This window comes from Haematobia irritans, chromosome 1, assembly GCF_050003625.1.
Source record: "Haematobia irritans isolate KBUSLIRL chromosome 1, ASM5000362v1, whole genome shotgun sequence".
NCBI lineage: Eukaryota > Metazoa > Arthropoda > Insecta > Diptera > Muscidae > Haematobia > Haematobia irritans.
This window is the reverse complement of record NC_134397.1, coordinates 215,428,808-215,442,484: the sequence shown is the minus strand read 5'-3', so window position 1 is coordinate 215,442,484 and position 13,677 is coordinate 215,428,808. Positions and strand designations below refer to the sequence as shown.

General features: G+C 24.2%; 1 protein-coding gene across 1 annotated transcript in view; it reads right to left on the bottom strand.

The window, feature by feature from the left end:
- LOC142234749 (uncharacterized) overlaps positions 1 to 13,677 on the bottom strand; it is an 80,623-nt gene that overhangs the window by 65,308 nt on the left and 1,638 nt on the right. Inside the window, exons 2-3 of the mRNA XM_075305926.1 lie at positions 8,537 to 8,699; positions 7,749 to 8,477 (exon numbers count right to left, since the gene is read on the bottom strand). Of these exons, the coding sequence (XP_075162041.1) occupies positions 7,749 to 8,477; positions 8,537 to 8,699 (892 nt within the window). The remainder of the gene's footprint in view (positions 1 to 7,748; positions 8,478 to 8,536; positions 8,700 to 13,677) is intronic.

Sequence of the window (13,677 nt, the reverse complement as noted above, 5' to 3'; positions counted from 1 at the left end):
TTAAAGGGACGTCACTTTCCCCGATACTATATCGACAAACACCGTAGTGAAGAGCACCCCTAACCTTCCCTGAAAATTCTTGAAACTTTCCTTCAAGTGTGGGGCAAGGAAGGTTGCCTCTTCGTTCATAACCTTCCACCACTGTCTATGTAAATTTCAAGAAAACTTAAGAATTGTTTTTTTTGCAGTTTTAGAGGACGACCTCCTCTCCGACTAAATATCGAAAAGTGATGTAGCGTATCCTTTGTAAACGTCCCAGAAAATATCAAGCAAATTATAAGCCTAAAGGGGAGGCGTCTCTTCCGTCCAAATATCATAAAATCAGGTATCAACTGTTAATATCGTAACCTCTCCCCAGTCCTCTGTAAATTTCAAGTAAATCGGTAAAAGTTTAATTTTTTCTCTGTATGTACTTAAGAGAAGCGGATGTCTCCCTATGCCCTTTTATTTTTATTAAAAAATCGAGAACCTGATATAAATTTCATAACCCATTTTTTCCGTAAAATTCGGGCAAAGGGGTGGTCCCCCTCCCCGACCAAATATCGAAAAATAATGTAGCGGATTTTTGTCTAGATGCCAACCCAAACATTCAATGAAAATTTCAAGCAAATCGCATAATTTTGTTCCAAGTTTCAAAAAGTAGGGCAAGGGGGAGGTCCCCCTCCCCATCCACATATGAAATCATCGGGTACCCCATATTAATTCCATAACCTCACCACATGTTCTCTGTAAATCTCAGATAATTTAGAGAATTTTAGTTTTTTCACTGTACTTAAAAAAAAGTCGAACAAAGGGGAGGCCCCCCTCCGCCACTAAATATCGAAATAAAAAGTAGCGGATCTTTGCCTAGATGCCAACCCCAATCTTCAATGAAAATTTCAAGCAAATCGGTCAACTTTGGTCTAATTTTCAAAAAGTCGGACAAAGGGGAGGTTCCTCTCCGCGACCATATGTCAAAAAATGAGGTACCCTATTTTCAGCACATGAGTGCCCCCCACGATCTCTGAAAGTTTCAAGTAAATCGGTTCAGCCGTTTTCGCGCCAACCCGGAACATACAAATAAACAAACAAACAAACAAACAAATAAACAAACATAATTTGAATTTTATATATATATATATATATATATATATATATATATATATATATATATATATATATATATATATATATATATATATATATATATATATATATATATATATATATATATATATATATATATATATATATATATATATATATATATATATATATATATACTTTATATAGTCGGAAATCGATATTTCGATGTGTTACACACGGAATGACGAACTTATTATACCCCCGTCACCATTCTATGGTGGTGGGTATAAAAAGCTGAAAAAACTAGTAATTTAAAATTTGTTTCCTAGAATCAAGTACGCAAAACTTATGTTAAAACAAGTATATACAGCCGTAAGTTCGACCAGGCCGAATCTTATGAACCCTCCACCATGGATTACGTAGAAACATCTACTAAAGACTGCCATCCACAATCAATTTACCTGGGTTGAGGTAACAAATTTTGGTACATTATTTTTGGCGAAAAATAACCACTTTTTGTGTGATTGGCGATCGGCTATATATAAGTATAGACCGATATGGGCCAATTGTTGCATGGCTGTTAGCGGCCATATACTAGTGCAATGTACCAAATTTCAACCGAATGGGATGAGTTTTGCTCCTCCAAGAGGTTCCGGAAATCAAATCTGGGCAGCGGTTTATATGGGGGCTATATATATTTATAGACCGATATGGACCAATTTTTGCATGGTAGTTAGAGACCATATACCAACACCATGTGCCAAATTGCAGCCGGATCGAATGAAATTTGCTCCTCCAAGATCAAATTTCGGAGATCAAATCTGGGGATCGGTTTATATGGTTGCTATATATAATTATGAAGCGATATACCAATTTTTGCATGGCTGTTAGAAACCATATACTAACACCACGTACCAAATTTCAACCGGATCGGATGAATTTTGCTCTTCTAAGAAGCTCAGGAGGTCAAATCTGGGGATCGGTTTATATGGGGGCTATATATAATTATGGACCGATATCGACCAATTTTTGCATGGTTATTAGAAAGCATATACTAACACCACGTACTAAATTTCAGCCGGATCATCGCTTCTGCGCCATTTTTGCACTACGGATGAAAGTAGTGCAGAAGCGATGAATTTAACATGGGCTCGCCATTGGACGAATGTCTGCCATTTTTATCAGCCGTTGCACTGAATATGCATCACTTCTTCAGGTGTGCTCCGAATTCAGTGTTTACGATGTGAATTAAAAAAATTGTGATGTTTTGATAAATAATTTAAAAAAAATTTTAATGATTTTTAATCCATTCTAACGCTTGTCCGAAAAGCTTCACCTCAAATATTTTAAAAATTCGCAATTTTTTCTAGAATGGATTCTGCATTTTTTTTCGACAAAATTTAAATAATTTTTACCATTTTATTAATCGTTACTCTGGTTTTAACCTATTTGAAATAAACCAGTTAAAATAACCTTTAAAAATATGAAAAAACGAGTTATAAAGAATTGAATGAAAAGAACTTCTTGAGTAGTTAAAATAAAGAACATCTTTCGCAGGACATTTTTGGAAGTGATTTTAAAGTTGAGCCTTTGGAAGTAGTTCCACATTTTTTTTGCTGGGATATCTAGGTAAATCTGCTTAGATCTAAAGTGGTCAATTTGAGATGTAATCAACTAATTAGATCTCCCAATATTTACACGATTGCTTCGAAAAGATGCTTTTCGCCGATAAAGAATATTTTCATTGATTGCGAATATTGCGCAAAACAAAAGACTCTACTTGATAATTTTTCAAATATTTTTTATTGGAAATTTTTATTATTTTATTTGTCCTTGTATAGACTATAAAACGAATAATAAGACATTTTTTCGAAAACTTTGTAAAACAAAGGATTTTTATATATCACCTCAAAGGAACATCTTTTGAAGTGAAAATTAAGTCAATCTCTTGAAAGAAAAATCGGTTTCGCAAAACTAAAACATATTTTTTTTGGGTGTATCTGTTGATTTAAAAAGAATGGTCATTCTATTTAATCTTTGTAGGGCAATTAGACCACGATAACTTTCAAATCAAAAAAAAAATTAAACATATATTATTAATATCAACGTTTATTATTTCTTATCAAAAATTCAAAATTAATTTCCCGAAAAATATAGAGTATAACACAAAAAGAATGAGGAAAGTCAACTCATCGTTAGTTTTATTCATAGATTAGCTTCCGCGCACCGAATCCATTTTTTCATAGAGCATTATCATAATATGTAAACCATTCGTTGCATGACATTGCATATATGATAATATATAAAGCACCCACATAAATCGATCCACAGATTTTATCTCCGGAACCTCTTGGAGGAGCAAAATTCTTCCGATCCGGTTGAAATTTGGTACGTGGTGTTAGTATATGGCCGCTAACAACCATGCCAAAATTGGTCCATATCGGTCTATAGTTATATATAGCCGATCCCCAATCACACAAAAATTGGTCCATATCGTTTTATATTCATGGTTGCCACTCGAGCCGAAAATAATCTACCAAACTTTTATTTATATAGAACATATTGTTCAAATTTTATTTCTATAGAAAATTTTGTCCAAATTTTATTTCTATAGAAAATTTTGTCCGAATTTTATTTCTATAGAAAATTTTGTCCAAATTTTATTTCTATAGAAAATTTTGTCCAAATTTTATTTCTATAGAAAATTTTGTCCAAATTTTATTTCTAAAGAAAATGTTGTCCAAATTTTATTTCTATAGAAAATTTTGTCCAAATTTTATTTCTATAGCAAATTGTTTCCAAATTTTATTTCTATAGAATTTTTTTTTTAATTTATTTCTATAGAAAATGTTGTCCAAATTTTATTTCTATCGCAAATATTGTCCAAATTTTATTTCTATAGAAAATTTTGACCAAATTTTATTTCCATAGAAAATGTTGTCGAAATTTTATTTCTATAGAAAATTTTGTCCAAATTTTATTTCTATAGAAAATTTTGTCCAAATTTTATTTCTATAGAAAATTTCGATCAAATTTTATTTCTATAGAAATTTTTTTCAAAATGTTATTTCCATAGAAAATGTTGTTAAAATTTTATTTCTATAGAAAATTCTGTCCAAATTTTATTTCTATAGAAAATTTTGTCAACATTTTATTTCTATAGAAAATTTTGTCCAAATTTTATTTCTATAGAAAATTTTGTCCAAATTTTATTTCTATAGAAAATCTTGTCCAAATTTTATTTCTATAGAAATTTTTTTCAAAATGTTATTTCCATAGAAAATTTTGTCAACATTTTATTTCTATAGAAAACTTTGTCAAAATTTTATTTCTATAGAAAATGTTGTCAAAATTTTATTTCTATAGAAAATTCTGTCCAAATTTTATTTTTATAGAAAATTTTGTCAACATTTTATTTCTATAGAAAATTTTGTCCAAATTTTATTTCTATAGAAAATTTTGTCCAAATTTTATTTCTATGGAAAATTTTGTCCAAATTTTATTTCCATAGATTTTTTTTTTAAATTATTTCTATAGAAAATTTTGTCCCGATTTTATTTCTTTAGAAAATTTTGTAAACATTTTATTTCTATATAAAATTTTGTCCAAATTTTATTTCTATAGAAAATTTTGTCCAAATTTTATTTCTATAGAAAATTTTGTCTTAAATTTATTTTTATAGAAAATTTTGTCCAAATTTTATTTCTATAGAAAATTTCGTTCAAATTTTATTTCTATAGAAAACTTTGTCAAAATTTTATTTCTATAGAAAATTTTGTCCATATTTTATTTCTATAGAAAATTCTGTCCAAAATTTATTTCTATAGATAATTTTGTCAACATTTTATTTCTATAGAAAATTTTATCCAAATTTTATTTCTATAGAAAATTTTGTCCAAATTTTATTTCTATAGAAAATTTTGTCCAAATTTTATTTCTATAGAAAATTTTTTCAAAATGTTATTTCCATAGAAAATTTTGTCCAAATTTTATTTCTATAGAAAATGTTGTCCAAATTTTATTTCTATAGAAAATTTTGTCCAAATTTTATTTCTATAGAAAATTTCGATCAAATTTTATTTCTATAGAAATTTTTTTCAAAATGTTATTTCCATAGAAAATGTTGTTAAAATTTTATTTCTATAGAAAATTCTGTCCAAATTTTATTTCTATAGAAAATTTTGTCAACATTTTATTTCTATAGAAAATTTTGTCCAAATTTTATTTCTATAGAAAATTTTGTCCAAATTTTATTTCTATAGAAAATCTTGTCCAAATTTTATTTCTATAGAAATTTTTTTCAAAATGTTATTTCCATAGAAAATTTTGTCAACATTTTATTTCTATAGAAAACTTTGTCAAAATTTTATTTCTATAGAAAATGTTGTCAAAATTTTATTTCTATAGAAAATTCTGTCCAAATTTTATTTTTATAGAAAATTTTGTCAACATTTTATTTCTATAGAAAATTTTGTCCAAATTTTATTTCTATAGAAAATTTTGTCCAAATTTTATTTCTATGGAAAATTTTGTCCAAATTTTATTTCCATAGATTTTTTTTAAATTATTTCTATAGAAAATTTTGTCCCGATTTTATTTCTTTAGAAAATTTTGTAAACATTTTATTTCTATATAAAATTTTGTCCAAATTTTATTTCTACAGAAAATTGTGTCCAAATTTTATTTCTATAGAAAATTTTGTCCAAATTTTATTTCTATAGAAAATTGTGTCAAATTTTTTGTTTCTATCGAAAATTATGTTCAAATTTTATTTCTATAGAAAATTTTGTCCAAATTTTATTTCTATAGAAAATTTTGTCCAAATTTTATTTCTATAGAAAATTTTGTCTTAAATTTATTTTTATAGAAAATTTTGTCCAAATTTTATTTCTATAGAAAATTTCGTTCAAATTTTATTTCTATAGAAAACTTTGTCAAAATTTTATTTCTATAGAAAATTTTGTCCATATTTTATTTCTATAGAAAATTCTGTCCAAAATTTATTTCTATAGATAATTTTGTCAACATTTTATTTCTATAGAAAATTTTATCCAAATTTTATTTCTATAGAAAATTTTGTCCAAATTTTATTTCTATAGAAAATTTTGTCCAAATTTTATTTCCATAGAAAATTTTTTCAAAATGTTATTTCCATAGAAAATTTTGTCCAAATTTTTATTTCTATAGAAAATTTTGTCCAAATTTTATTTCTATAGAAAAATTTTTCAAAATGTTATTTCCATAAAAAATTTTGTCCAAATTTTATTTCTATAGAAAATTTTGTCCAAATTTTATTTCTATAGAAAATTTTGTCCAAATTTTATTTCTATAGAAAATTTTGGCAACATTTTATTTCTATAGAAAATTTTGTCAACATTTTATTTCTATCGAAAATGTTGTCCAAATTTTTTTCTATAGAAAAATTTTTCAAAATGTTATTTCCATAGAAAATTTTGTCCAAATTTTATTTCTATAGAAAATGTTGTCCAAATTTTATTTCTATAGCAAATTTTGTCCAAATTTTATTTCTATAGAAAATTTTGTCAACATTTTATTTCTATAGAAAATTTTATTCAAATTTTATTTCTATAGAAAATTTTGTCCAAATTTTATTTCTATAGAAAATTTTGTCCAAATTTTATTTCTATAGAAAAATTTTTCAAAATGTTATTTCCATAAAAAATTTTGTCCAAATTTTATTTCTATAGAAAATTTTTTCAAAATGTTATTTCCATAAAAAATTTTGTCCAAATTTTATTTCTATAGAAAATTTTGTCCAAATTTTATTTCTATAGAAAATTTTGTCCAAATTTTATTTCTATAGAAAATTTTGTCAACATTTTATTTCTATAGAAAATTTTGTCAACATTTTATTTCTATCGAAAATTTTGTCCAAATTTTTTTCTATAGAAAAATTTTTCAAAATTTTATTTCTATAGAAAATTTTGTCCCGCTTTTGTTTCTTTAGAAAATTTTGTCAAAATTTTATTTCTATAGAAAATTTTGTCACAAATGTTGTCAAACTGAATTATATACGTATATGGACTAACTTCCAATTGAGAAGACGGTGTTAAGAAGTTTTAAGATACCTTGTCATCGGCAAGTGTTAGGTTAGGTTAGGTTGCAGCCCGATGTGTCAGGCTCACTTAAACTATTCAGACCATTGTGATACCACATTGGTGAACATCTCTCTCGGCAAGTATTACCAAGTAAATCGATTGTGGATGACAGGCTTTAGTAGAAGTTTCTACGCAATCCATGGCGGAGGGTACATAAGCTTCGGCCTGGCCGAACTTACGGCCGTATAGACTTGTTGAAATTAATTCAAAGACACGAATCTTTGAAATTTTCTGTATCCGTTAAAGTCATATGTCTTTGAAATGAAGCCAATTTTCCTTAAAAAAAAAAACATTTTTGATTTTCAAAACTAATCTTTAAATTATTTGAGATCTTTGGAATAAAGAATTTTTACATTCAAATGTAGGTACGAGAAAAAAAGTGAATGGAAATTCGATTGTATTCTAATTTTAGTTTTATGGAGCCTAGATTTAGAGCTAAAACCCTCCGTAAAAACTTTATTTATTATAATGAAGCAGCTCTTTTCGCTCGTCAACATTTTTATTTTTTATTTTTTTTTTTTGTGAGTGTACTAAGTATATAAAATAGTCTTTTATCAAGCTTTATTCTTGTTTCGTCTTTTGTTGATTTTTCCCACAAAGGACTCTAAATAATAATTTTATAAAAATTTTTAAAATTCTCATTAAAAGATAGAGAATTAAACCAAGAATTAAAAATATATCTAAATTATTAGCTTCCACAAAGGACATAGTTTTCAGAGGACTCTGTAGATGTGGGGCTCCTTTATAGCGTAGTAAATATTCCAACCAATAGGCAACATTATCCTTTACCTTTAAAGGTCGATCCCTATAGAGTTTCGAAAATTGTTTAACATTATTCGTATAGCTTTCATTATGCAAAACTTCTTTCACACTCCTATAGATGATATCCTCTGTTAATAGTTCATTATGATCTAGACTTAGACCATAACCTTTAGCCACAATTTCTTCCATATTCATGGGTTGATCGGCAAATATTGGTAGGCCCACTATAGGTACACCATAAAATTTAGCTTCGGTTATACCACCTTTACCACCATGACCAAAGAACAGTTTCACATTTGGATGACCCAGAATATCACTTTGTGGCAACCAATTACGGAATAGTATATTCGTTGCATTGCCGGGGACGTTGCTCTCATCATCACATTTCCAAATAACTTTTTGTGGCAGTTGCGAGAAAACATTGTAGATTTTCTCCAAAGCTTTTGGCTGCAAATGATCGGCTCGAGTATTTGTGCCCATACTAAATAAAATTACTCCATGTTCGGCAGAATTAATAAATGTTTCTATATCCTGGAATGGGAAAATAATTAGTTATGACATTATTATTAATTATTTTATTTGGAAAATACCTTTGGCAAAGGATTCGGTTGTTCATTGAGATGAATACCTCCGACTTCTATCATAGCTGGTATCAAAGGTCTTGCAGGCTTTTCACTGAAGTGATGACTGAATAAAACCATTGAGGCTCTTTCCTTAGCTTTCTCAAGGGGAGCATAATCGTGGAAATGTTTACTGTAATGGAGAAAGACATTTACATAGGAGTTTCAAATTCACAGAAAATAAAAACTTTATCGGACTCCAAACCACAATCTACCAGTATGGAAATAACATATAAAAGCTCCATTCTGATCGACCCATTATGCTGCAATGTGAAACTTAACCCCAAAACCTAACTGAAAGAGGATCCGAAAAAAATATATGGCAAATATTAAAACCAAATTTGTATGTTTTTTGGGAAGTCACTTCATTTTTTTTGGGCCTATTTGCATTATGATAATAAAATTTCCATATTTAAAATTAAAATAACCACCAATTTCCTTTTTGATAACTCTATTCTGATATACTCATTACCCACAAGTCTATGGCTATTCATCTACTTTTGAGTGCTATGAATATGGTCCCCATGAAAATTAGCTCCAAAACTCAAATGAAATAGAACCCCAAAATAAAGTTATGGAAGGCCAGGAGGGACTTAATTTTATTTTCGGGTCCTATTTGAATTATGAAAATAAACTTCCATATTTAAATGAGAATCAACCCCAATTTTTGGGAACTCTATTCTGATCGACTCATTACCACGGTTACCATTCGAGCCAAAAGTAATCTACCAAAATTTGGGAAAAATTTTACCAAAAAGCTACAAAAAATCTTATTTTTCAAAATTAAATTTCGATAGAAAATTTCACTAAAATTTTATTTCTATAGAAAATTTTGCCAATATTTTATTTATGTAGAAAATTTTGTCAAAACTTTATTTCTATAAAACCATTTTGTCAAAATTTTATTTATATAGAAATTTTTGTCAAAATTTTATTTATATAGAATTTTTTTTTCAAATTTTATTTCTATAGAAAATTTTACTAAAATGCTATTTCTATTGAAAATCTTTTCAAAATTTTATTTCTGACGAAAATTTTATCAAGATGTTATTTTTATAGAAGTTTTTTTTTTCAAAACTTTATTTCTAAAGAATTTTTTTCAAAATTTTATTTCTATAGAAAATTTTGTCAAAATTCTATTTCCATAGAATTTTTTTTTCATAAAAAATGTTTTCAAAATTGTATTCCTATATTATTCCTATATCAAAATTTTATTTCTATAGATAATTTTATCAAAATTTTATTTCTATAGAAATTTTTACTAAAATTTTATTTCTATTGAAAATTGTTTCAAAATTTTATACCTATAGAAAATTTTGTCAAAATTTTATTTCTATAGAAACTTTTACTAAAACTTTATTTCTTTTGAAAATTTTTTCAGAGTTTTATTCCTATAGGAAATTTTGTCAAATTTTATTTTATAAAGAATTTTTTTTCAAAATTTTATTTCTATAGAAAATTTTGTCAAAATTTTATTTCTATTAATTTTTTTTTTTTTAATTTTATTTCCATAGAAAATGTTTCCAAAATTTTATTCCTGTATTATTCCTATATCAAAAATTTATTTCTATAGAATATTTTGTCAAAATTTTATTTCTATTAAACATTTTTTAAAAATTTTATTTCCATAGGAAATGTTTTCAAAATTTTATTCCTGTATTATTCCTATATCAAAATTTTATTTCTATAGAAAATTTTGTCAAAATTTTATTTCTATTAATTTTTTTTTCAAAATTTTATTTCCATAGAAAATGTTTTCAAAATGTTATTCCTGTATTACTCCTATACCAAAATTTTATTTCTATAGAAAATTTTGTCCAAATTTTTTTTCTATAAAAATATTGTAAAAATTTTATTCTATAAAAAAAAATTTTCAAAATTTTATTTCTATAGAAACTTTTACTAAAGTTTTATTTCTATTGAAATTTTTTTTCAAAATTTTATTCCTATAGGAAATTTTGTCAAAATCCAACCAACTGAATTCAAATCGATGATTTGACAGTGGCATCGGAAAAGAGATATGTTTGTTTTGAATTTATTTCGGCATAAGCCGGCTATCAATGTAAAACCTTTTTTCGGAGGGTTCAAGTTTGGTCCATTGTTGGGTTTAATGAAATGCCTGAATTTATTCTGATAATTGGTTGATATTTTTGCTGCAAGTAGAGGATGCTGATGAGGAATGTGGAAATTCCGAAACGTGCGTCCATCTAACCATCTTGCAGTCTATAGAGTTTTGCCCAAATAAATTTGACAAACATTCTTTTCCTCTTTTGGTTAAGCTACACTTGTAGTTTAGTCAATGTATGGTTTTAAGCTGCAATAAAAAACAACAACAATGCTTAAAGAACAAAACCAACAATAACAAAACAAAAAGAATGGAAATTTTATTTCTATAAAAAATGTTTTCAAAATTTTATTCTATAGAAAATTTTGTCAAAATTTTATTTCTATAAAAAAATGTAAAATTTTACTTCTTTAGAAACTTTTACTAAAATTTTATTTCTATTGAAATTTTTTTCAAAATTTTATTCCTATAGTAAATTTTGTCAATTTTTTTTTCTATAGAAACTTTTACTAAAATTTTATTTCTATTAAATTTTTTTTTCAAAATTTTATTCCTATAGAATTTTTTCAAAATTTTATTTCCATAGAAAATGTTTTCAAAATTGTATTCCTGTATTATTCCTATATCAAAATTTTATTTCTATAGAAAATTTTGTCAAAATTTTATTTCTATAGAAACTTTTACTAAAATTTTATTTCAGTTGAAAATTTTGTCAAAATGTTATTTCTATTGAAAATTTTTTCAGAATTTTATTCCCATAGAAAATTTTGTCAAAATTTGAAAATTTTATTTCTATAGAAAATTTTGTCAAAATTTTATTTCTATTAATTTTTTTTTTTAATTTTATTTCCATAGAAAATGTTTCCAAAATGTTATTCCTGTATTATTCCTATATCAAAATTTTATTTCTATAGAAAATTTTGTCAAAATTTTATTTCTATTAAAATTTTTTTCAAAATTATATTTCCATAGAAAATGTTTTCAAAATTTTATTCCTGTATTATTCCTATATCAAAATTTTATTTCTATAGAAAATTTTGTCAAAATTTTATTTTTATTGAAACTTTTACTAATATTTTATTTCTGTTGAAAATTTTTTTCAAAATTGTATACCTATAGAAAATTTTGACCAAATTTTTTTTCTACAAAAAAAATTGTCAAAATTTTATTTCTATAAAAAAATTATCAAAATTTTATTTCCATAGAAAATTTTACTAAAGTTTTATTTCTATTGAAATTCTTTTTTTTCAAAATTTTATTCCTATAGGAAATTTTGTCAAAATTTTGTTTCTATAAAAAATGTTTTCAAAATTTTATTCTATAGAAAATTTTGTCAAAATTTTATTTCTATAAAAAAAATGTCAAAATTTTATTTCTATAAAAAATTGTACAATTTTATTTCTTTAGAAACTTTTACTAAAATTTTATTTCTATTGAAATTGTTTTCAAAATTTTATTCCTATAGTAAATTTTTTCAATTTTTTTTCTATAGAAACTTTTACTAAAATTTTATTTCTATTGAATTTTTTTTTCAAAAATTTATTTCTATTGAAGTTTTTTTCAAAATTTTATTCCTATAGAATTTTTTTCAAAATTTTATTTCCATAGAAAATGTTTTCAAAATTGTATTCCTGTATTATTCCTATATCAAAATTTTATTTCTATAGAATATATTGTCAATATTTTATTTCTATAGAAAGTTTTACTAAAATTTTATTTCAGTTGAAAATTTTGTCAAAATTTTATTTCTATTGAAAATTTTTTAGAATTTTATTCCTATAGAAAATTTTGTCAAAATTTCAATTTTTTTTTTCAAAATTTTATTTCTATAAAAAATTTTGTCAAAATTTTATTTCTATTAATTTTTTTTTTAATTTTATTTCCATAGAAAATGTTTCCAAAATGTTATTCCTGTATTATTCCTATATCAAAATTTTATTTCTATAGAAAATTTTGTCAAAATTTTATTTCTATTAAAATTTTTTTCAAAATTATATTTCCATAGAAAATGTTTTCAAAATTTTATTCCTGTATTATTCCTATATCAAAATTTTATTTCTATAGAAAATTTTGTCAACATTTTATTTTTATAGAAACTTTTACTAAAATTTTATTTCTGTTGAAAATTTTTTCAAAATTGTATACCTATAGAAAATTGTGTCCAAATTTTTTTTCTATAAAAAAAAATTGTCAAAATTTTATTTCTATAAAAAAATTGTCAAAATTTTATTTCTATAAAAAAAAATTGTCAAAATTTTATTTCCATAGAAAATTTTACTAAAGTTTTATTTCTATTGAAAATTTTTTATTCCTATTTTATTCCTATAGGAAATTTTGTCACAATTTTATTTCTATAAAAAATGTTTTCAAAATTTTATTCTATAGAAAATTTTGTCAAAATTTTATTTCTATAAAAAATTGTCAAATTTTACTTCTATAGAAACTTTTACTAAATTTTTATTTCTATTGAACTTTTTTTTAATTTTATTTCTATAGAAAATTTTGTCAATTTTTTTTCTATAGAAACTTTTACTATAATTACTTATTTGTATTGAATTTTTTTTTTTCAAAATTTTATTTCCATAGAAAATGTTTTCAGAATTGTATTCCCGTATTATACCTATATCAAAATTTTAATTCTATAGAAAATTTTGTCAAAATTTTACTTCTATAGAAACTTTTACTAAAATTTCATTTATTTTATTATACATATAGAAAATTTTGTCTAAATTTTATTTCTATAAAAAACTTGTCAAAATGTTGTTTCTATAGGAACTTTTACTAAAATTTTATTTCTATTGAAAAGTTTTTCAAAATTTTATTCCTATAGAAAATTTTGTCAAAATTTTATTTCTATAAAAAAAATTTTGTTAAAATTTTATTTCCATAGAAAATTTTGTTAAAATTTTATTTCCATAGAAAATTTTGTTAAAATTTAATTTCTATAAAAATGTTTATTTCCATAGAAAATTTTGCTAAAATTTTATATCTATACAAAATTTTGTCAAAATTTTATTTACATAGAAAATTTTATTTCTACCGAAAT